The 19,384-nt window shown below is 67.4% G+C and overlaps 2 protein-coding genes across 4 annotated transcripts; one reads left to right on the top strand and one right to left on the bottom strand.

The window, feature by feature from the left end:
* Positions 1-638: 638 nt before the first annotated feature.
* Positions 639-11,521, bottom strand: PARP10 (poly(ADP-ribose) polymerase family member 10). The gene is made up of 13 exons (XM_056484884.1): positions 11,514-11,521; positions 10,760-11,088; positions 9,823-9,965; positions 9,010-9,170; positions 7,476-7,723; positions 6,693-6,911; positions 5,651-6,618; positions 4,768-4,980; positions 4,570-4,681; positions 3,462-4,496; positions 3,260-3,393; positions 3,013-3,190; positions 639-1,255 (listed from the first exon to the last, which is right to left on the bottom strand). The coding sequence occupies exons 1-13, from the start codon at positions 11,519-11,521 to the stop codon at positions 948-950; spliced, it is 4,056 nt and encodes a 1,351-aa protein (XP_056340859.1). The 3' UTR covers positions 639-947.
* On the top strand, positions 9,928-18,331 carry GRINA (glutamate ionotropic receptor NMDA type subunit associated protein 1). 3 transcript variants are annotated; one of them, XM_056485803.1, is made up of 8 exons: positions 10,692-10,781; positions 13,572-13,911; positions 14,642-14,754; positions 14,998-15,198; positions 15,789-15,917; positions 16,334-16,477; positions 17,071-17,229; positions 17,347-18,331. In XM_056485803.1, the coding sequence occupies exons 2-7, from the start codon at positions 13,602-13,604 to the stop codon at positions 17,218-17,220; spliced, it is 1,047 nt and encodes a 348-aa protein (XP_056341778.1). In that variant the 5' UTR covers positions 10,692-10,781; positions 13,572-13,601; the 3' UTR covers positions 17,221-17,229; positions 17,347-18,331. The 3 variants fall into 3 exon arrangements, with proteins under 3 accessions (XP_056341780.1, XP_056341778.1, XP_056341777.1); XM_056485805.1 differs by lacking the exon at positions 10,692-10,781 and adding an exon at positions 9,928-9,955 and having other exon boundaries at positions 17,071-18,331; XM_056485802.1 differs by having other exon boundaries at positions 17,071-18,331.
* Positions 18,332-19,384: the final 1,053 nt, after the last annotated feature.

The raw sequence follows: 19,384 nt of genomic DNA, 5'->3' as shown, positions 1-19,384 counted from the left end.
CACCCGGTGCCCCCTGCGCTGCCCACGGCGGGGGCTGTGCCCGCACACACAGGGTGGGCGCACGGGTGACCCCAGCGCGGCTCGGGGGTGCAGTGGGACAGGAGAGCAGGTGAGAGCAGGTGAGGAGCAGGATGCGGGCAGGGAGGAGGCAGGAAGCAGGTGGGGAACAGGTGTGCAGCAGGGTACAGGTAGGAAGGGTGCAGGAAGCAGGTGGGGAGCAGGCAGAGGTGCAGGAGTGGCCGTGTCCAGCCCTGGGGTGGCCCAGAGGCACCAACCAGCACAGCCACCACACAGGGGGACACAGCACCCACACACAGCTGCTGACCCCATCGTCCAGTGATCCCAGTTGGGACTGGGACCCCACCCACCCCAATACCAGAGATCCCAGTTGGGACTGAGACATCCACCCCAATCCCAGTGATCCCAGTTGGGTCTGGGACCCCATTCACCCCAATCCCAGTGCTCCCAGTTGGGACTGGGACCCCATTCACCCTAATCCCAGTGCTCCCAGTTGGGACTGAAACATCCACCCCAATCCCAGTGATTCCAGTTGGGACTGACACATCCACCCCAATCCCAGTGCTCCCAGTTGGGACTGGAACATCCCCCCCTCCTCCAATCGCAGCCACACAAAAGGCTCCAATTTATTCCAATTTTATTTGCACTTTTATTCCAAATTTCACTGGTGTCACACAGGTGACCCCAACTCCTCCTGCCCTGGCACGAGGGTGCCCAGGAGTGTCCCCAGGTGAGGATCCCCCACTCTGAGCTCCTGGGCCGGGCAGTAACCTCCCTGGCACAGCAAGTCCCCAGGACAGCGTAACCCCCAATGGCACCAGTGCCAGGGGATGCCGGGGGGATGCCAGGGGGATGCCAGGGGGATAAAAAGGGGGATGCCAGGGGGATGCCAGGGGATGCCAGAGGGATGCCAGGGGGATGCCAGGGTCTCAGAGGGGCCCCCCCCGGCGGCTGCGGCAGGTGATGAGGTACTGCGGGTACGCCTGCGTGTCGTTGAAGATGACGAAGATTTCGGGCCGCCGGGGGTCGTCCACCACGCTGTGGAAGCGCCGGGGGACCCCGGCCCCCTCTCGCAGGGGGGGCGCCCGCAGCCCCGGGCGGCCGGCCGTGAACTCCCCGGTCAGCACCTTGGCCATGAAGATGAACTTGGTGCCGGCGGCGCCGGGCGGCGAGTAGCGGTCCCGCGCCGAGACGGCCGCGCGCGCCGCGAAGTACACGCCGAGGCCGTAGAGCGTGGCTGGGGGGGCATCGGCTGGCACGGGGGGCGCCGGGGCCACAGCGGCACCCCGCTCCAACTGAGAGCACTGTGCCCACCCTGGCACCCCGTTCCGACTGAGGGCACCATTCCCACAGCGGCATCCCACTCCAACTGAGGGCACCATTCCCACAGCAACACCCCATTCCATACCGAGGGCACTGTGCCCACCTTGCACCCTGTTCCATACCGAGGGCACCATTCCCACAGCAGCACCCCGTTCCATACCAAGGGCACTGTGCCCACCCTGGCACCCCATTCCGACTGAGGGCACCATTCCCACAGCAGCACCCCGTTCCATACCAAGGGCACTGTGCCCACCCTGGCACCCCGTTCCATACCGAGGGCACCATTCCCACAGCAGCACCCCGTTCCAACTGAGGGCACAGTGCCCACCTTGGCACCCCATTCCGACTGAGGGCACCATTCCCATAAGGGCACCCCATTCCACACCGAGGGCACGGTGCCCACCCTGGCACCCCATTCCATACCAAGGGCACCATTCTCACCCTGGCACCCCATTCCAACTGCGGGCACTGTGCCCACCCTGGCACCCCATTCCCATGCACCCATGATCATCCCATTCCTGTGCAAATGTCATTGTGCCCACCTTGCACCCCATTCCGAGGGAACTGTGCCCATCTTGGCACCCCCTTAACATGCACCCATGACCAAATGGCACTATGCCCACCTCACCACCTTATTCCACACCAACGGCACTGTGCCCACCCTGGCACCCCCTTCCCATGCACCCATGATCACCCCATTCCTGTGCTGATGGTACCGTGCCCGCCCCACCACCCTGTTCCTACATCAAGGACATTGTGCCCACCCTGGCATCCCATTCCCACACCAAGGGCACCGTTCCCACCTCATCACCCTATTCCCACACCAACGGCACTTTGCCCACCTTGGCACCCCCTTCCCACACCAACGGCACCCAGTGCCCTGTTCCCATGCTGCCACCACCTTGTACCCATGCCAATGACACCCTGCCCACCTCATCACCGCATTTCCACACTGAGGGCACCGTGCCCACCTTGGCACCCCATCCCCACACCAAAAGGCACTGTGTTCACCTCACCACCCCATTCCCACACCGAGGGCACCGTGCCTACCTTGGCACCCCATTCCCATGCACCCATGATCACCCCATTCCCATGCACCCATGATCACCCCATTCCTGTTCAATCCACACTGTGCCCACCTCACCACCCCGTTTCCACATTGAGGGCACTGTTCCCACATTGGCACCCTCTTCCCATGCACCTATGATCACCTCATTCCTGTGCAAATGTCACTTTGCCCACCTTAGCACCCCATTCCACACCACTGACACTGTGCCTGCCTTGGCACCCCCTTCCCATGCATCCATGATCACCTCATTCCTGTGCAAATATCAACCTGCCCCCCTTGGCACCCCATTCCCACGCGATGGCACCCAGCACCCTGTACCCATGCCAATGACACCCTGTCCCCCCTCGGCACCCCATTCCCATGGCGATGGCACCCAGCACCCTGTACCCATGCCAATGACACCCTGTCCCCCCTCGGCACCCCATTCCCATGGCGATGGCACCCAGCACCCTGTACCCATGCCAATGACACCCTGCCTCCCCGGCACCCCATTCCCATACCAATGACACCCTGCCTCCCCGGCCCCCCGTTGCCACGTCGGTGGCACGCCGCCTTCCCGGCCCCCCGTCCCGCACCGAGGGCAGCCCGTGCCCGGCGCTCACCGTTCTTGCCGCAGAAGCTGCGGTTGAAGCCGTGCAGGCAGATCTCGCGGCTGGAGGCCTGGGTGGTGCCGTGGAACAGGACGCGCTCCACGGCGGTGCCGGCGGCGCAGGCCCGCCCCACGCTGCCCTTCTTCAGCTGGTACTGCTTGTACAGCACCGGGTGGATCAGCTTCTGCACCTGCCGGGCGCCGCTGGGTCACTGCTGTGCCACGGGCACGCCCAGGGGGTCCCGTGCGCCCAGACCCACCTGCACGACGCTGATGTGGCCGTGCAGCTCCTCCAGCGTGGCGCTGAAATGCTGCACCGTGTCAGCGAACTCCTCCGAGTCCTCAGCCAGAGCCAGCAGCCGCACCTCCTCCTCCAGCCCAGGCACCTCTGGCCCTGCTGCACAAATCCCGGTGAGCTGGGCACGGCGAGCTGGGCCGGCCCCGCGGTGGCCCCACACGCACCGAGCAGGCAGCAGGTGCTGTCCAGCGGGGGCTGGCTGCGGCAGACGGGCAGGGCGCGGGCGCTGCCGAGGTCGAACTCCTCCATGCGCTCCAGATCCACGGTGAGGGGCCGCCCGTCCAGCACCAGATCCAGCCGGCGCTCCCGGCGCTGCCAGGCCTGCTCCAGCAGCGCCGCTGTCTCGGGGGCGTAGGGGACGGCGGTGCCACAGGGGTCCCAGCGCACCCAGTGCGCGGTGGCGGCGGCGGTGGCAGCAGTGGCAGCAGTGGTGGCGGCGGTGGTGGCATTGGTGGCGATGATGGTGGTGGTGGCGTTGGCGGTGGCAGCAGTGGCGGTGGCTTTGGTGGTGGTGGCGGTGGCAGAGGTGGCAGCGGCGGCAGCGTGCCCCGGCGGCGGCAGGCGCTGCAGCAGCGCCGTGAGCTCCTGCGCGGCAGGGCCCAGGTAGTCGGCGAAGCCGCGCAGCGTGGCGGTGCCGCCGCGCAGCAGCAGGTGCACGGCGTGCCGGCGCCGCAGCAGCGCCAGCGCGCAGCACCCGGCGGCCGGCAGCGCCCGCAGCCGCTCGCTCGCCACCTCCCGCTCCCGCTGCCGCCCCGCCAGCGCCCGCCCCAGCTCCCGCGGCACCGCCGCCGCCTCCTGCTCCGGGGAGCAGAACACCGTCGCCCGCGCCACGTCCGCCGCCCGCAGAGCCTCCTCCAGCGAGGCCTCCAGCGCCGCCAGCAGCCCCGCGTCCTCCTGCGCCCGCTCCTGCCGCCGCTCCCGGCTGAAGGAGCGCAGCGACAGCGCCGTGGCGCGCGCCAGCTCCTGCTCCTCGCACCACGAGTCGTCCATGGAGCACTGGATGGCCAGCGCCATCTGCACCTCCTCCTCCACCCGGGTGTGGGACAGCAGCTCCTTGGCGCCGTCCCCGCCGCCCGCGCTCGGGGTTTCATCCCCGGCGTCCCACGCGGCGTCGGGGACGGTGCCAGGCCACAGCTCGGGGCTGCCGCGGCCGCCGGCGCTGCCGGGGTGCAGCGCTGCCATCACCTCCTTGATCTCCTCTGCGGGAGCAGCGCCGTGTCAGCCACGAGGACCAGCACCCACGGCACCCTCACCCCACTGTGCCACCCTCACCTGCGTTGGAATGAAAGCCATCATCATTACCACCATCATCATCACCATCATCATCACCATCGGCGTCCTCAGGCAGGTCCCGGCTCGGGGGCAGCAGCTCCTCCAGCTCCAGCTGTGGGGATGGAGAGGCGGCGTCACCACTGCAGCAGGGACCAGCACACGGCACCTCCTGGTCAGATCCCATCCAGTGAGGCTGACCTGGGGATCTGGCGGGCTCCAGGGCTCCCCTTCCAGCTGGATGACGCACTGGAAGCGGCTCTCCAGCTGCTGCAGGAGGCTCTGCCCCGCCAGGTCCCACAGGAAGCGGGCGACGCCGGGGAGGCGCAGGGTTGTGGGGTGCGAGCACACGGAGTCCAGCAGGCTCTGCAGGAATTCTGCCACTGCCTGGCACCGCTCCGGCTCCCCGCTCACCTGTGGGGAGATGGTCGAGGGGTCAGCACTGGGGCACCAGCACCTGCCCAGCTCCCCGCTCACCTGGGCAGTGCGGGCAGCACAGCGGCGCTGGCAGCCTCTGGCACCAGGATGTGCTCTGAGCAGGGGGAGGTGGGAGCACAGCACAGAGAGCTGACCACCCTGCCTGTACCTGGCCACCCTGCCTGTACCTGCCCACCCTGCCTGTACCTGCCCACACCTGCCGGTACCTGCCCACCCCCCTGCCTGTACCTGCCCACCCGTGCCTGTACCTGCCCACCCTGCCTGTACCTGCCCATACACCTGCCTGTACCTGCCCACCCCCCTGCCTGTACCTGCCCACCCCTGCCTGTACCTGCCCACACCTGCCTGTACCTGCCCACCCTGCCTGTACCTGCCCACCCCTGCCTGTACCTGCCCATACACCTGCTTGTACCTGCCCACCCTGCCTGTACCTGCCCACCCCTGCCTGTACCTGCCCAGCCTGACTGTACCTGCCCACCCTGATTGTACCTGGCCACATCTGCCTGTACCTGCCCACCCTGATTGTACCTGCCCACCCTGACTGTACCTGCCCACACCCCCCTGTACCTCCCTGCACTGCTGTCTGCACCTGCCCACCCCTGCCTACACCTGCCTGTACGTTCCCACAGCCCCGCCTGCGGCTCACCCGGAAGGCAGAGATGTCCCCTCCCTCCAGTGGCAGCAGGGACACTTCGGGGATGCTGCTGAGCACGTCCTGGTGGTGCTGCTGCAGGTATCGCAGAGCCCCCGGCTCCGCCGGCACCAGCACCTCGTCCTGCACCGGCACCGCCGACACCGGCACCGCCGACACCGGCTCCGGGACCCCCACGGACACAGGCCCGGGGTGCTGGGCCTGGCTGGGCACGGCCCTGAGCCCCGCTGTGTCCTTGTCCCTGCTGGGGACAGCGGCTGGCGGCTGTTCTGGCACCGGGTGCCATGTTGGTGACGGCACCGTGTCCGGCGGGGTGTTTGTGTGCACCACGCCGGGGGCTGTGTCCAGCTGGGTGTTCGTGTGTGCCACGCCAGGAGCTGTGTCCAGCTGGGTGTTTGTGTGCACCACGCCAGGAGCTGTGTCCAGCTGGGTGTTCGTGTGTGCCACGCCAGGAGCTGTGTCCAGCAGGGTGTTCGTGTGTGCCACACCAGGGGCTGTGTCCAGCTGGATGTTCGTCTGTGCCACGCCAGGAGCTGTGTCCAGCTGGGGATTTGTGTGTGCCACGCCAGGGGCCGTGTCCGGCTGGGTGTTCATGTGCGCCACGCCAGGGGCTGTGTCCGGCTGGGTGTTTGTCTGTGTCACACCAGGGGCTGTGTCCGGCTGGGTGTTCATGTGCGCCACGCCAGGGGCTGTGTCCGGCTGGGTGTTAGTGTGCACCGCGCCAGAGGCTGTGTCCAGCAGGGTGTTTGTGTGAGCCACACCAGGGGCCGTGTCCGGCGGGGTCTTTGTCTGTGCCACACCAGGGGCCGTGTCTGGCAGGCACTCCATGTCCAGCGAGGGCTCCGTGACCAGCAGGGGCTCCACGTCAGCGTCCAGGGGCAGCTCCAGGAAGGGGAAGTGGGGGACGAGCTCCAGCACCGTGTCCTGCAGCCGGTGTGTTCTCTGCAGCACCCGCTCTGCGGCTGCGGGCACAAAGGGACGGGCAGCAGGCGGCCGGAGCGGCTCCCCGGGATACCCAGCGGGGGCTCACCCTCACCTGCCGCCTCCTGGAAGGTGACCACGGCCCCGCGCCCGCCCGGCAGCGGCCGCACGTCGGTGACGCGGCCGCCGCCGCTGCGCCGGTTCTCGAAGTAGAGCTCGAGCAGGTCGCGGCTCGGCGCCGGCCCCGGCGCCCGCACCAGCACCGCGGAGCTGCGCGGCACCCGCAGCAGCGCCAGCCCCCGCTGCCGCGCCCGCCGCTCCGCCGCCGCCAGCTCTGCGGCACGGGCAGCGCTGGCACCGCCGCCCCCAGGGGCAGTGCTGCCAAAACGCCGCCCTGGGGCGCCCAGACACCCCTCAAGTACTCCCACCCCTGGCACCACTGTCCCCACATCCCGCCTGTCCCTGTCGCCCCAATCCCACCCTGCTGCCCCCCAAGTCCCTGGCAGCTCCATCCCATCACCTTTGCCCTCCACAACCCCACCCACAACATCCCCATCCCACCCCGGTGTCCCCATCACACCCCAATGTCCCCATCCCACTCTGGTGTCCCCATCTCATCCCAAAATCCCCATCCCATCCCATCTCATCCCAGTGTCCCCATCCCACCCCCAACATCCACATCCCACCCGTGTCCCCACCCTACCCTGTTGTCCCCATCCCACCCTGGTGTCTCCATCACACCCCAACATCCTCCTCCCACGCCAATATCCCCATCCCACCCCGATGTTCCCATTCCCACCCTGGTGTCCCACCCCACCCTGCTGTCCCCACCCTACCCCAGTGTCCCCACCCCACCCTGCTGTCCCCCCCCCAGTGCCCCCCCAGCCCCCAGTCCCACCTGGGGGGCTCAGGGGGTCCCGCAGGCGCAGCAGGCCCCCGCCGGGCACCGAGCCCTGGCACAGGGTGGCACTGCCGGGGGGGACCCCCAGCAGGGTGTCCAGGGGCACGTCCAGGGGCTCGGGGGGGCTCCTGGGCTCCAGGCTGTGCAGCAGCAGGTGGGTGGGGTCCCAGGGGGGGGGGCCGGGCGCACCCCCAGCTCCGCCCCCCCGAGCCTGTGGCTGCCCTGGGCCAGCACGTTCTGTGCGTCTGGGGAGGGAACTGGGGTCACTGGGGACACTGGGGACATTGGGGTCACTGGGGACACTGGGGTCACTGGGAGCACTGGGGACACTGGGGACATTGGGGACAGTGGGGACACTGGGGTCACTGGGAGCACTGGGGACATTGGGGTCACTGGGGACACTGGGGACACTGGGGACATTGGGGACACTGGGGTCACTGGGGACATTGGGGTCACTGGGGTCACTGGGGACAATGGGAGCACTGGGGACACTGGGGACATTGGGGTCACTGGGGACACTGGGAGCACTGGGGTCACTGGGAGCACTGGGGACATTGGGGTCACTGGGAACATTGGGGACATTGGGGTCACAGGGGACACTGGGGACATTGGGGTCACTGGGGACACTGGGGTCACTGGGGACATTGGGAGCACTGGGGACACTGGGGACATTGGGGTCACTGGGGACACAGGGAACACTGGGGGCACTGGGGTCACTGGGAGCACTGGGGACATTGGGGTCACTGGGGACATTGGGGTCACTGGGAACATTGGGGACATTGGGGTCACTGGGGACACTGGGGACATTGGGATCACTGGGGACACTGGGAGCACTGGGGACACTGGGGACACTGGGGACATTGGGGACACTGGGGACCCCACAGCCACAGCCAGCCCCACAGCCCCTGGGACCCCTGGGGGCACAGCACCAGTGCTGGGAACACCAAATCCCACCCCAGTGGGACTGGGAACCCCAAATATCATCTCAGTGCTCCCAGTGGGAGTGGGAACCCCAAATCCCACCTCAGTGGGACTGGGAACCCCAGATCCCACCCCAGTGCTCCCAGTTGGAACTGCAACGGTCACAGACCCTATCCCAGTGCTCCCAGTAGGACTGAGATCCCAAATCCAATCTCATGCTTCCAGTTGGAACTGGGACAGTCACACCCCCCATCCCAGGGCTCCCAGTTGGACTGGGAACCTCAAATCCCATCCCAGTGCTCCCAGTGGAACTGAGACCCCCAGATCCCATCCCAGTGCTCCCAGTCGGAACTGGGACAGTTACACCGCCCATCCCAGTACCCCCCAGTGAAACTGGGAACCCCAGATCCCACCCCAGTACCCCCAGTGGGGCTGGGACGGTCACACCCCCCATCCCAGTGCCCCCAGTGGAACTGGGACCCCAGATCCCATCCCAGTACCCCCAGTGGAACTGGGACCCCGGATCCCACCCCAGTACCCCCAGTGGAACTGGGACCCCGGATCCCACCCCAGTATCCCCGTGGGGCTGGGCACGCCCCGGGCCGCTCACCGCGGGGGTCCTCGAAGGTGAGGAAGAGGAGGGGCCCGAGGCGCTGGCAGCCCCGCACGGGGCCGCCCCCCGAGCGCCGCCGGCTCTCGAAGTACAGGATCAGCAGCTCCTCGGGGGCGTCGGGGGGCGCCCCCCGCACCTCCAGCACCGCCCCGGCCATCCTGGGGCACCCACGGGCTGGGGCTGGCAGCTTTACCCACCACAACATCCCCCCAAACCCCAAACCCCACCCCGTGCGTGACCCCAAATCCCTCCCAAACCCCAAACCCCAAATCCCCCCCAACCCCCAAACCCCACCCCGTGCGTGACCCCAAATCCCTCTCAAACCCCAAACCCGAAATCCCCCCCAACCCCCAAACCCCACCCCGTGCGTGACCCCAAATCCCTCCCAAACCCCAAACCCCAAATCCCCAACCCCCAAACCCCACCACGTGCGTGACCCCAAATCCCCCCCAAACCCCAAATCCCCCCCAAACCCCACCCCGTGCTTGACCCCAAATCCCTCCCAAACCCCAAATCCTCCCCAAACCCCAAATCCCCTCCCCAAACCCCAAATCCACCACAAACCCCAAATCCCCCCGTGCGTGACTCCAAATCTCCCACAAGCCCCAAATCCCCCACAAACCCCAAATCCCCCCCGTGCGTAACCCCAAATCCCCTCCCCAAACCCCAAATCCCCTCCCCAAAACCCCAAATCCGTGTCCCCCCCCCCGTACCGAGGGGCTCCCCCAGCCCCGGGCGGCGCCCCCCGATCGCCCCGGAGCTTTCCAGAGCCGTGGGGACCCCACGCCCCGGCAGGGACCCCCCACGCACCGGCCGCCGCGCGGCTCCGCCCCGGGCAAGAACCGAAACCGAAACAGGGCCCAGAACGGGAAGGGGAGGGCGAGGGGCGGGGCCGGGGTGGGGACACGGGACACGGGACACGGGACACGGGACACGGGGACAGGTGAGCAGCTCTCGGAGGGGGAGGGACACGGGGTCAGCCCCACGGGTGACAGGGAGACAAGTGGCTTTCCAACGTGCGTGACCGGCCCCACGAGTGACCAGGGGGACACGGACAAAGTGTCTCGGGTGACAGGGATCATCCTTGAGAATGGCACGGGGACAGTCCCACGGGTGACAGGGGGACAAGTGGCTGTCTTATGTGCATGACTGGCCCCACGAGTGACCAGTGGACACGGAACTGACCCCAGATGTGATAGGGGACAAGGACAAAGCCCCACGGGTGACAAGGACATACGAGAATGCCATGGGCACCCGGGGGTGACACACAGGGGGACACGTGGCCGTCCCTTGGGCGTTACCGGGGGCGTGTGACCGGCCCCACGCGTGACTAGGGGACACGGAACTGACCCCAGATGTGACACGGGGACACGGACAAAGCCCCACGGATGACAGGGGCATACGAGAATGCCGTGGGCACCCAAAGGTGACAGTCAGGGAGGCGCGTTGCCGTCCCTGGCGCGTTCCCGGGTGCGCGTGACCGTCCCCACGCGTGACCAGGGGACACGGAACTAACCCCACATGTGACACGAGAATGTCGTGGGCACCCAAAGGTGACACTCAGGGGGACGCGTGGCCGTCCTTTGCGCGTTCCCGGGGGCGCGTGCCCGTTCCCACGCGCGGCCGTGTGCGCGCTGCCGCCACCAGGGGGCGCTCTGCCGGGAGGCCCCGTGGCCCCGCCCCCCAAGCCCCGCCCCCCAAGCCCCGCCCCCCGCAGGCCCCGCCCAGCGGCGCGCAGCCAGCGGACCCCGCGCAGCTCGGCCCGCCCGGTGAGCGGGGCTCGGGGGGTTCGGGGGGCTCGGCGGGCCCGGGGCTCGCCTGGGGGGCTGCGAGCGGCACGGAGGGGGCTGCGGGGGGCCCGGAGCCGCCGCCGAGCGCGGTTCGCTCCGCCGCTCGCCGCTGCCGCAGTCCGCAGCGCGCGGGGCTCGGTGCGGGGAGGGGGGATAGCGGTGCGGGGGTGGCGGGGCCGAGCGGGACCCCGCGGGCGCGGTGGGGGTCTCCAGGCTGCGGCCCCCTCCCCGCGGCAGCGCTCGGGGATTAGGATCGCTGCTGCCGTAAATAGGCCGCGGCTCGGGGCTTTACCGATCGTCAGGGCAAAGCGGCTTACGGGACTCGGAGAGAACCGGGGGGGGCGGGCGGGTAGCGGCACCCCCGCAACCCCGTGATGCGGGAACAACACCTGCACCCCCGCAAGGCCGCCCGCAGCGCCGTGCGTATGGCCGCGCCCCCAGAATCCCGCCCGCACCCCCTGATAGCCCCCCCAAGATCCGTGATGCGGTCACCCCCGCGCCCCCAAAAACCCGCCCGCACCCCATGCTGCGGTCCCCTCAAAACCCCCGCACCCCGTGCTGCGGGCACCCCCACATCCTCGCATCCCGTGATGCGGACCCCCCCATATCCTCGCACCCCGTGCTGCGGGCCCCCCAAACCCCCGCACCCCGTGCTGGGTGCCCCCCCATACCTCCGCACCCGGTGCTAGGGGCACCCCCATATCCCCGCACCCCGTCATGCGGGCCCCCCTGCACACCGATCCCCCCCGCCGCATCCCCGCACCCCGCGCTTCGGCCCCCCCGCACCCCGCGCCCCCCGTACGCCCTCTCTGCCCCCCGAAATGCCGCAGGGCCGCGTCCCCCCCGTCCCGTCCCGTCCCGTCCCGCCCGGGGCCGTCACGCGGCCGCTGTGGTTGCGCCACCGGCCGGCGCTGCCCGTTGGCCGGGCCGGGGCCGCTGCGGCACCGGAGCAGCGCCGGTGCCGGTACCGCCATCCCCGCCTAGCGAGGGCGCAGCCGCCGCTCCGGTTTTGTAACCGCGCTCCGCGAAGGAGCGGGGGCGGCCCCGCTGGGGCCGAGGCCGGGCCCGGCGCCGGGCCTGGCAACCGGGCCTGGCAGGACGCGGCCGCTCGCGGTGACGGCCCGGCGGGGCGGTGAAGCAGCGGCGGGGCTCCCCTGGTAATCCCGGCAGGAACCGGGCCCGCACACCCCGGTAATCCCGGCAGGAACCGGGCCCGCACACCCCGGTAAATCCCGATAGGAACCGGGCCCTCACAGCCCGGTAAATCCCGGCAGGAACCGGGCCCTCACAGCCCGGTAAATCCCGGCAGGAACCGGGCCCGCACACCGCGGTAAATCCCGGCAGGAACCGGGCCCGCACACCCCGGTAATCCCGGCAGGAACCGGGCCCTCTCACCGGTAAATCCTGATAGGAACCGGGCCCGCACACCCCGGTAATCCCGGCAGGAACCGGGCCCTCACAGCCCGGTAAATCCCGGCAGGAACTGGGCCCGCACACCCCGGTAAATCCCGGCAGGAACTGGGCCCGCACACCCCGGTAATCCCGGCAGGAACCGGGCCCTCACAGCCCGGTAAATCCCGGCAGGAACCGGGCCCGCACACCCCGGTAATCCCGGCAGGAACCGGGCCCGCACACCGCGGTAAATCCCGGCAGGAACCGGGCCCGCACACCCCGGTAAATCCCGGCAGGAAGCGGGCCCGCACACCCCGGTAAATCCCGGCAGGAACCGGGCCCTCTCACCCCGGTAAATCCCGGCAGGAACCGGGCCCGCACACCACGGTAAATCCCGGCAGGAACCGGGCCCTCACAGCCCGGTAAATCCCGGCAGGAACCGGGCCCGCACACCCCGGTAAATCCCGGCAGGAACCGGGCCCGCACACCCCGGTAATCCCGGCAGGAACCGGGCCCTCACACCCCGGTAATCCCGGCAGGAACCGGGCCCGCACAGCCCGGTAAATCCCGGCAGGAACCGGGCCCTCTCACCGGTCCGCAGTCCCCAAGGCGCGGCCCGGGCCCGCGTATCGCCCCCTGCCCCTGAGGGGGTTGCCATGGCAACGGCCTCGCCGCCATCTTGGGGGGGGAGCGGGACGGGACCCCTTGATGGCGGGAACCCCAAATTCCGGGGTGTTCCCGAGTGGGAAATCCCCATCCCGGGGTGTTCTCCAGTGGGGAACCCCCATCCCGGGGTGCTGAACCGGCCGGGACCGCCGCGGGTGATGGCTGGAGAGCTGGTGGCCACGGGGGCTGATGGCCATGAGGGCTGATGGCCATGAGGGCTGATGGACGTGAGGGCTGATGGCCATGCGGGTGTGATGGCCATGACATGTGATGGTCGTGAGGGAGTGATGGCCATGAGGGCTTGGTGGCCATGAGGGGCTGGTGGCCATGAGGGGCTGATGGCCATGGGGGGGTGATGGCCCTGAGGGCTGATGGCCACAGGGAAGTGATGGCCATGAGGGGCTGATGGCCATGAGGGGCTGATGGCCATGACATGTGATGGTCATGAGGGCTGATGGCCATGCGGGCCGGTGGCCATAGGGCTGATAGCCATGGGGAAGTGATGGCCCTGAGGGCTGATGACCATGACATGTGATGGTCATGAGGCAGTGATGGCCCTGAGGGCCCGGTGGCCATAGGGCTGATGGCCATAGGGCTGATGTCTGCAGTGGCTGCTCACGGGGGTGACAAGCAGGAGGGTGACGCTGTCGGGGGGGTGACAGTGCCGATGTGACAGTGGCACCCCGTCTCTAACCCCTGTGCCCCCCGCAGCCCCGAGGCGGCCGCAGCCAGCGGGACACCATGTCTCACGAGAAGAGTTTCCTGGTGACCAGCGACGGCTTCGGGGGGCAGCAGCCCCCCGCGGGCCCCCCTGCCTACCCCCAGCCCCCCTACCCCGTGGCCCCCTACCCCCAGCCCCAGTTTGCCCCCGCGCCCTACCCCCAGCCCGGCTTCACGCAGGGCCCGGGGCCGTACCCGCCCCCCGGGCCGTACCCCCCCGCCGGGCCCTACCCCCCCGGGCCCTACCCGCCCCCCGGGCCCTACCCACAGGGCCCCTACGGCCAGCCCCCCTACGCCCAGCCCCAGCCCATGGTCCCTGGCGACCAGGACTGTAAGTACCGGGGGTGGGGAGGGGTGGGGGTACTGCGGGTGGGGGGCTGCACATGGGGTGTGGGACCCCGTCCTGGGCTGCACATGGAGTGTGGGACCCCCTCATGGGCTCCACATAGGGTGTGGGACCCTGTCCTGGGCTCCATATGGGGTGTGGGACCCCCTCATGGGCTGCACATGGGGTGTGGGACCCTGTCCTGGGCTGCACATGGGGTGTGGGACCCCTTAATGGGCTCCATATGGGGTGTGGGACCCTGTCCTGGGCTGCACATGGGGTGGGGACCCTGTCCTGGGCTGCAAATGGGGTGTGGGACCCTGTCCTGGGCTCCACATGGGGTATGAGACCCTCCCATGGGCTCCACATGGGGTGTGGGACCCTCCTAGACCCCCAGATGGGCCCCCCCAGTGGATGTGTGACCCCCTCATTGGCTCCTGTCTGAGTCTGGGGGCTTTGGGCACTGAGGGCAGCCGGGGGGGGTCTACCTTGGAAGAGGTGGGGGGGTCTCATTTTGGCAGTGCTGTCTCTGTTTCAGACAGTGGGGGGGGCCCAAGTGGGACAGCAGGGACCCCCCTATGGCTCCTGCCTTCTGCCCCCACATGCTGGGGGCAACTGGGGACCCGTGCCCACCGGGGATGGAGGGGTGACACTGCCCAGAGCTGTGACACCTGCCTTTGGGGGGGCACGGAGCTCCACTCCCCACACCCCCTGAGACCTCCCACTGCTCCCACAGCCCCCCTGCACAGCACCTACCACGAGGACGGGCCCCCCTCGTACTACGACAACCAGGACTTCCCGTCGGCGCACTGGGACGACAAGAGCGTGCGCCAGGCCTTCATCCGCAAGGTGGGACACGGGGGAGGCGTGGGGACCCCCGTGACCCCTCCCCGGGGCTCGGGGGGGCGTGGGGACCCTCGTGACCCCTCCCCGGGGGGCGGGGGGCGTGGGGACGCCCGTGACCCCTCCCCGGGGGGCGTGGGAACCCTTGTGACCCCTCCCCGGGGCTCAGAGGGCGTGGGGACCCCCGTGACCCCTCCCCGGGGCTCGGGGGGCGTGGGGACCCCCGTGACCCCTCTCCTCCGCCCCCAGGTGTTCCTGGTGCTGACGCTGCAGCTGACCGTCACCTTCGCCTTCGTGACCGTGTTCACCTTCGTGGGCAGCGTGCGGGGCTTCGTGCAGCGCAATGTCTGGACGTACTACGTGTCCTACGCCGTGTTCTTCATCTCCCTCATCGTGCTCAGCTGCTGCGGGGACTTCCGCCGCAAGCACCCCTGGAACCTCGTCTCCCTGGTGGGGGCGGGAGTGGGGGCCTGGGCTGGGGGGCACGTGGAAGGTCTGGGGGTGTCAGGGGGATGGGGGGGGCACGTGGAAGGTCTGGGGGTGTCAGGGGGATGGGGGGGCACGTGGAAGGTCTGGGGGTGTCATGGTGGGTGTCAGGGGGATGGGGGGGCACGTGGAAGGTCTGGGGGTGTCATGGTGGGTGTCAGGGGGATGGGGGGGCACGTGGAAGGTCTGGGGGTGTCAGGGGGATGGGGGGGCACGTGGAAGGTCTGGGGGTGTCAGGGGGATGGGGTGGGGGCATGTGGAATGTTTGGGGGTGTCACGGTGGGGTGGGTTTGGGGGTGGTGAGCCAGGGGGCACGTAGAGGGTTTGGGGGTGCTAAGCTGGGTGGGGGTGCCAGGGCAGGTTTGGGGGTGCTAAGCCAAGGGGCACACAGAGTGTTTGGGGGTGCTGAGCTGGATGGGAGTGTCAGGGCAGGTTTGGGGGTACTGAGCCAGGGGACACAGGGGGTTTGGGGGTGCTGAGCCAGGGGCACAGGGCGTGTTTGGGGGTGGCAGGCTGGGCAGCCAGGCCTGATGGGCTCCCCCCTTTCCCCCCAGTCCATCCTGACCGTCAGCCTGTCCTACATGGTGGGGATGATCGCCAGCTTCTATGACACCGAGGCCGTCATCATGGCTGTCGGCATCACCGTCGTCGTCTGCTTCACCGTCGTCATCTTCTCCCTGCAGGTGTGCCCCTGTCCCTGCCCCTGCCCCTGCTGCAGCTTCTGCCCCTGCCCCTGCTGCTGCTCCTGTCCCTGCCCCTGCTCCTGCCTCTGCTCCTGCTCCTGCCCCTGCCCCTGTCCCTGCCTGGGGTGCCCCAAACTGGGGGCACAATGCCCTGCTGGCTTCCTTGGGGCTCCAAACTGGGGGTACAGTTCCCTGGGGGGCTCCAAACTAGGGGTACAATCCCCTCTGGCTTCCTGGGGGGCTGTGTGACCCCAGACAGGGTGTACGACCCTCCCCCAGCTCCCTGCTGGCTGTGGGGGCTCTGAACAGGGTGCTGACCTCTCTCTCCGAGTCCCTGCTGGCTGTGGGGGCTCTGACCTCTGTCTCTGAGTCCCTGCTGGCTGGGGGGGCTCTGACCCCCAATCCCCCTCCCCCAGACCAAGTACGACTTCACCTCGTGCCGGGGCGTGCTCGTTGTGTGCCTGGTGGTGCTGATGCTCTTCGCCATCCTCTGCATCTTCATCCGGAACCGCATCATGGAGATCGTCTACGCCTCGCTGGGGGCCCTGCTCTTCACCTGCGTGAGTGCTCTGGGCTCCAGCTCCCCTCTGCCCCTGTTCCTTTCCCAAAATCCCCAGCTCCCTCTCTGTCTCCTGTTCCTCTCTATCCCCTGTTCCTCTCCCAAAATCACCACATCTCTCTGTCCCCTGTCCCTCTCCCCAGCTCCCCCTCTGTCCCCTGTTCCTCTCCCAAAATCTCCAGGTCCTTCTCTGTCCCCTGTCCCTCTCTCCATGTCTCTGTCTGTCCCCTACTCCTCTCCCGAAATCCCCTGGGCCCTCTCTGTCCCTTGTTCCTCTCCCCAAATCCCCAGCTCCCCCTCTGCCCCCTGTCCCTTTCCCAAAGTCCCCTGGTCCCCCTCTGCCCCCTGTCCGTCTCTCCATGTCCCTCTCTGTCCCCTGTCCCTCTCCCCTTGTCCCTAAGTGCTGAGGAGGGGAGGGGGCAGTGCCACCAGCACCCCTGGGTGCTCCAGCTCGGTGGGGACAGGCAGGGTGTGGGCTGGGCTGGAGGGTGCAGTGTGTGCGGGGGGTTCCGGGCTGGGGGTTCCTGGCTGGTTTGGGGTGGGGGTGTGGGACCTGCAGCTGCTCCCTGCCCCCATCCTGTCCCCCCCCCGCAGTTCCTGGCCGTGGACACGCAGCTGATCCTGGGGAACAAGCAGCTGGCCCTCAGCCCTGAGGAGTACATCTTCGCCGCGCTCAACCTCTACACCGACATCATCAACATCTTCCTCTACATCCTCGCCATCATCGGCAGGGCCAAGGAGTGACCCCGCCCACTTCGGATCCCCCGCCCAGTTCAGATCCCCCCGCCCAGTTCGGATCCCCCCGCCCAGTTAGGGATCCCTCCATGGCAGTTAGGATCCCCCCAGCCCATTTAGGATTCCCCCATCCCAGTTAGGGATTCCCCCACCCAGTTACGGATTCCCCCCCCAGCCCAGTTAGGGATCCCCTCAGCCCGGTTTGGATGCTCTCATCCCAGTTAGGGATCCCCTCAGCCCGGTTTGGATCCCCCCATGCTGGTTGGGATCCCCCCAGCCCAGTTCAGATCCCCCCCAGTCCAGTTGGGGATCCTCCTCAGCCCTGCTGGGATCCCCCATCCTAGTTAGGGATTTCCCCATCCCAGTTAGGGATCCCCCATCCTAATTAGGGATTTCCCCCCCAGCCCAGTTGAGATCCCCTCAGCCTGGTTTGGATGCCCTCATCCCAGTTAGGGATTCCCCCACCCCAGTTAGGGACCCCCCCATCCCCCCGGGATCCCCCACTCCCCCGGGATCCCCCCACTCCAGTTAGGGATCCCCCCTCCCCCGGGACCCCTATCCCCCCGGGATCCCCCCATCCCCCCGGGATCCCCCACTCCCCTGGGATCCCCCCACTCCAGTTAGGGATCTCCCCTCCCCCGGGACCCCTATCCCCCCGGGATCCCCCCTCCCCGGGATCCCTCCATCCCCCCGGGATCCCCCCACTCCCCCGGGATCCCCCCACTCCAGTTAGGGATCCCCCACTCCCCCGGGATCCCCCTCCCCCCGGGATCCCCCTCCCCCCGGGATCCCCTCCCCGTAGCCGGTTTGTCGCGTTCCCACCGCGGTTCCCCGGCCCCGCCTCCGCCCCGCTGTCGATCCCCTCCCCTTGCGTTGAACGCGGACTGGAAGCACTTTGGACCCCCCGTGTGCAGCAGGGGCAGTGCCAGCAGCACTGCAGCCCCCGAGCCACTGTCCCTGTCTGTGCCCAGTGTCCCCTGAGCCCCTGAGCCCTCCTGCTCTGAGCCACTGTCCTCGTGTGGAGGCGCCCCCGAGCCACTCCAGCCACCTGCCTGTCCCCCCTGAGCCCCTCCCCATCCTGGTCCTGCTGTTAATAAATTGTCTTGTTCATCTCCCACGGCTCCAGGCTGTGCTGGTGTCCCCATGGCAGGGCTGGGGACAGGAGGGGACCCCAGCGGGACACAGCCAGGTGAGAGAACCAGGGACAGGCTCTGGGGGGTTTTGGACCTTTGGTGCCCTGTGGCACTTAACTCTGGAGCTCTTAGTTTGTTGGGTTATGTTAAATAAGCAAAGCAGCTAATAGTTAAAAGGTTATTTATTACAAAACACGTTTATTTATCAGTCTCAAGAGTACACTGACAAGCAGTAGCAAAAAGCAATGGCAAATGAAATAGCAATAAGGGAATGGCTAGAAGCCAGAATGGTTAAAAGCACCAACTCTCCCAACACAAACTCTTATCCAGGATTTTCCCAACAAGCTCAGACACAAACTCAGACCACCACTCCTTAACCTGTTCCAATTCCAGTTTCTGAGCACACCAGGTTACCTATAGAACTACTCATACAATCTGTCTTGTTCTATGTGAGAAATGTCAGCAATATTCTTACTAGAGCTCTGTTATGTCTCAGTCCTGTCTGCAGCTGTGTGCCTGGAGCCTCCACTGCAGATATCAGTGTGTTTCACCCTTCACTAGAACTGGCTCTGCTGCTCTGGCATTTGAAACCTTTCACTCACTAAAAGCATTAGAAATCCCCTTAAAACTACTGACTGACTTCTACTTAAATGTCCATTTTATGTGTGAGAGGCTTAATGTACTTCAATTTATTTAAAGGCTTTGATTCAATCCCTGCACTCTGATTTCTCCCTGAAGGATTCAGAGAATTCCCCAACTCACTGACTCCAACAACAGGGGACAAGGAAATGGCTCAGGGCAGGTTTAGGTTGGAGATCTGGGGAAATTCCTTCCTGGAAAGGGCTGCAGTGCCCATCCCTGGGGGGATTTGACAGATGTGTGTGTGTGGCACTTGGGGACACGGCCCTGGCAGTGCCATGAGCAGTGCTGGACCCGATGGGCTCGGGATTCTCCATCCAACCCAGACCATTCCATAATTCCTTGGTGCCCTCTCCATCCTGGCAGCTCCTGCAGCCACCAGCCCTGGCCAATATTTCTGT

The sequence above is a fragment of the Oenanthe melanoleuca genome, chromosome 2, assembly GCF_029582105.1.
Source record: "Oenanthe melanoleuca isolate GR-GAL-2019-014 chromosome 2, OMel1.0, whole genome shotgun sequence".
In the NCBI taxonomy this organism is placed as follows: Eukaryota; Metazoa; Chordata; class Aves; order Passeriformes; family Muscicapidae; genus Oenanthe; species Oenanthe melanoleuca.
The sequence above is the reverse complement of the archived record's forward strand: the minus strand, read 5'-3'. Positions and strand labels throughout refer to the sequence as shown.

Coding starts and splice junctions, on each gene's coding strand:
- GRINA (XM_056485805.1), top strand. CDS start 13,602: ATGTCTCACGAGAAGAGTTTCCTGGTGACCAGCGACGGCTTCGGGGGG. Junction 15,199..15,788: donor CCTGGAACCTCGTCTCCCTG/GTGGGGGCGGGA, acceptor CTTTCCCCCCAG/TCCATCCTGACCGTCAGCCT. Junction 16,478..17,070: donor GGGCCCTGCTCTTCACCTGC/GTGAGTGCTCTG, acceptor CCCCCCCCGCAG/TTCCTGGCCGTGGACACGCA.
- PARP10 (XM_056484884.1), bottom strand. Junction 9,171..9,822: donor GCGGAGCCGCGCGGCGGCCG/GTGCGTGGGGGG, acceptor TGGGTGCCCCAG/GATGGCCGGGGCGGTGCTGG. Junction 1,256..3,012: donor CAGCTTCTGCGGCAAGAACG/GTGAGCGCCGGG, acceptor ATGCCCCCCCAG/CCACGCTCTACGGCCTCGGC.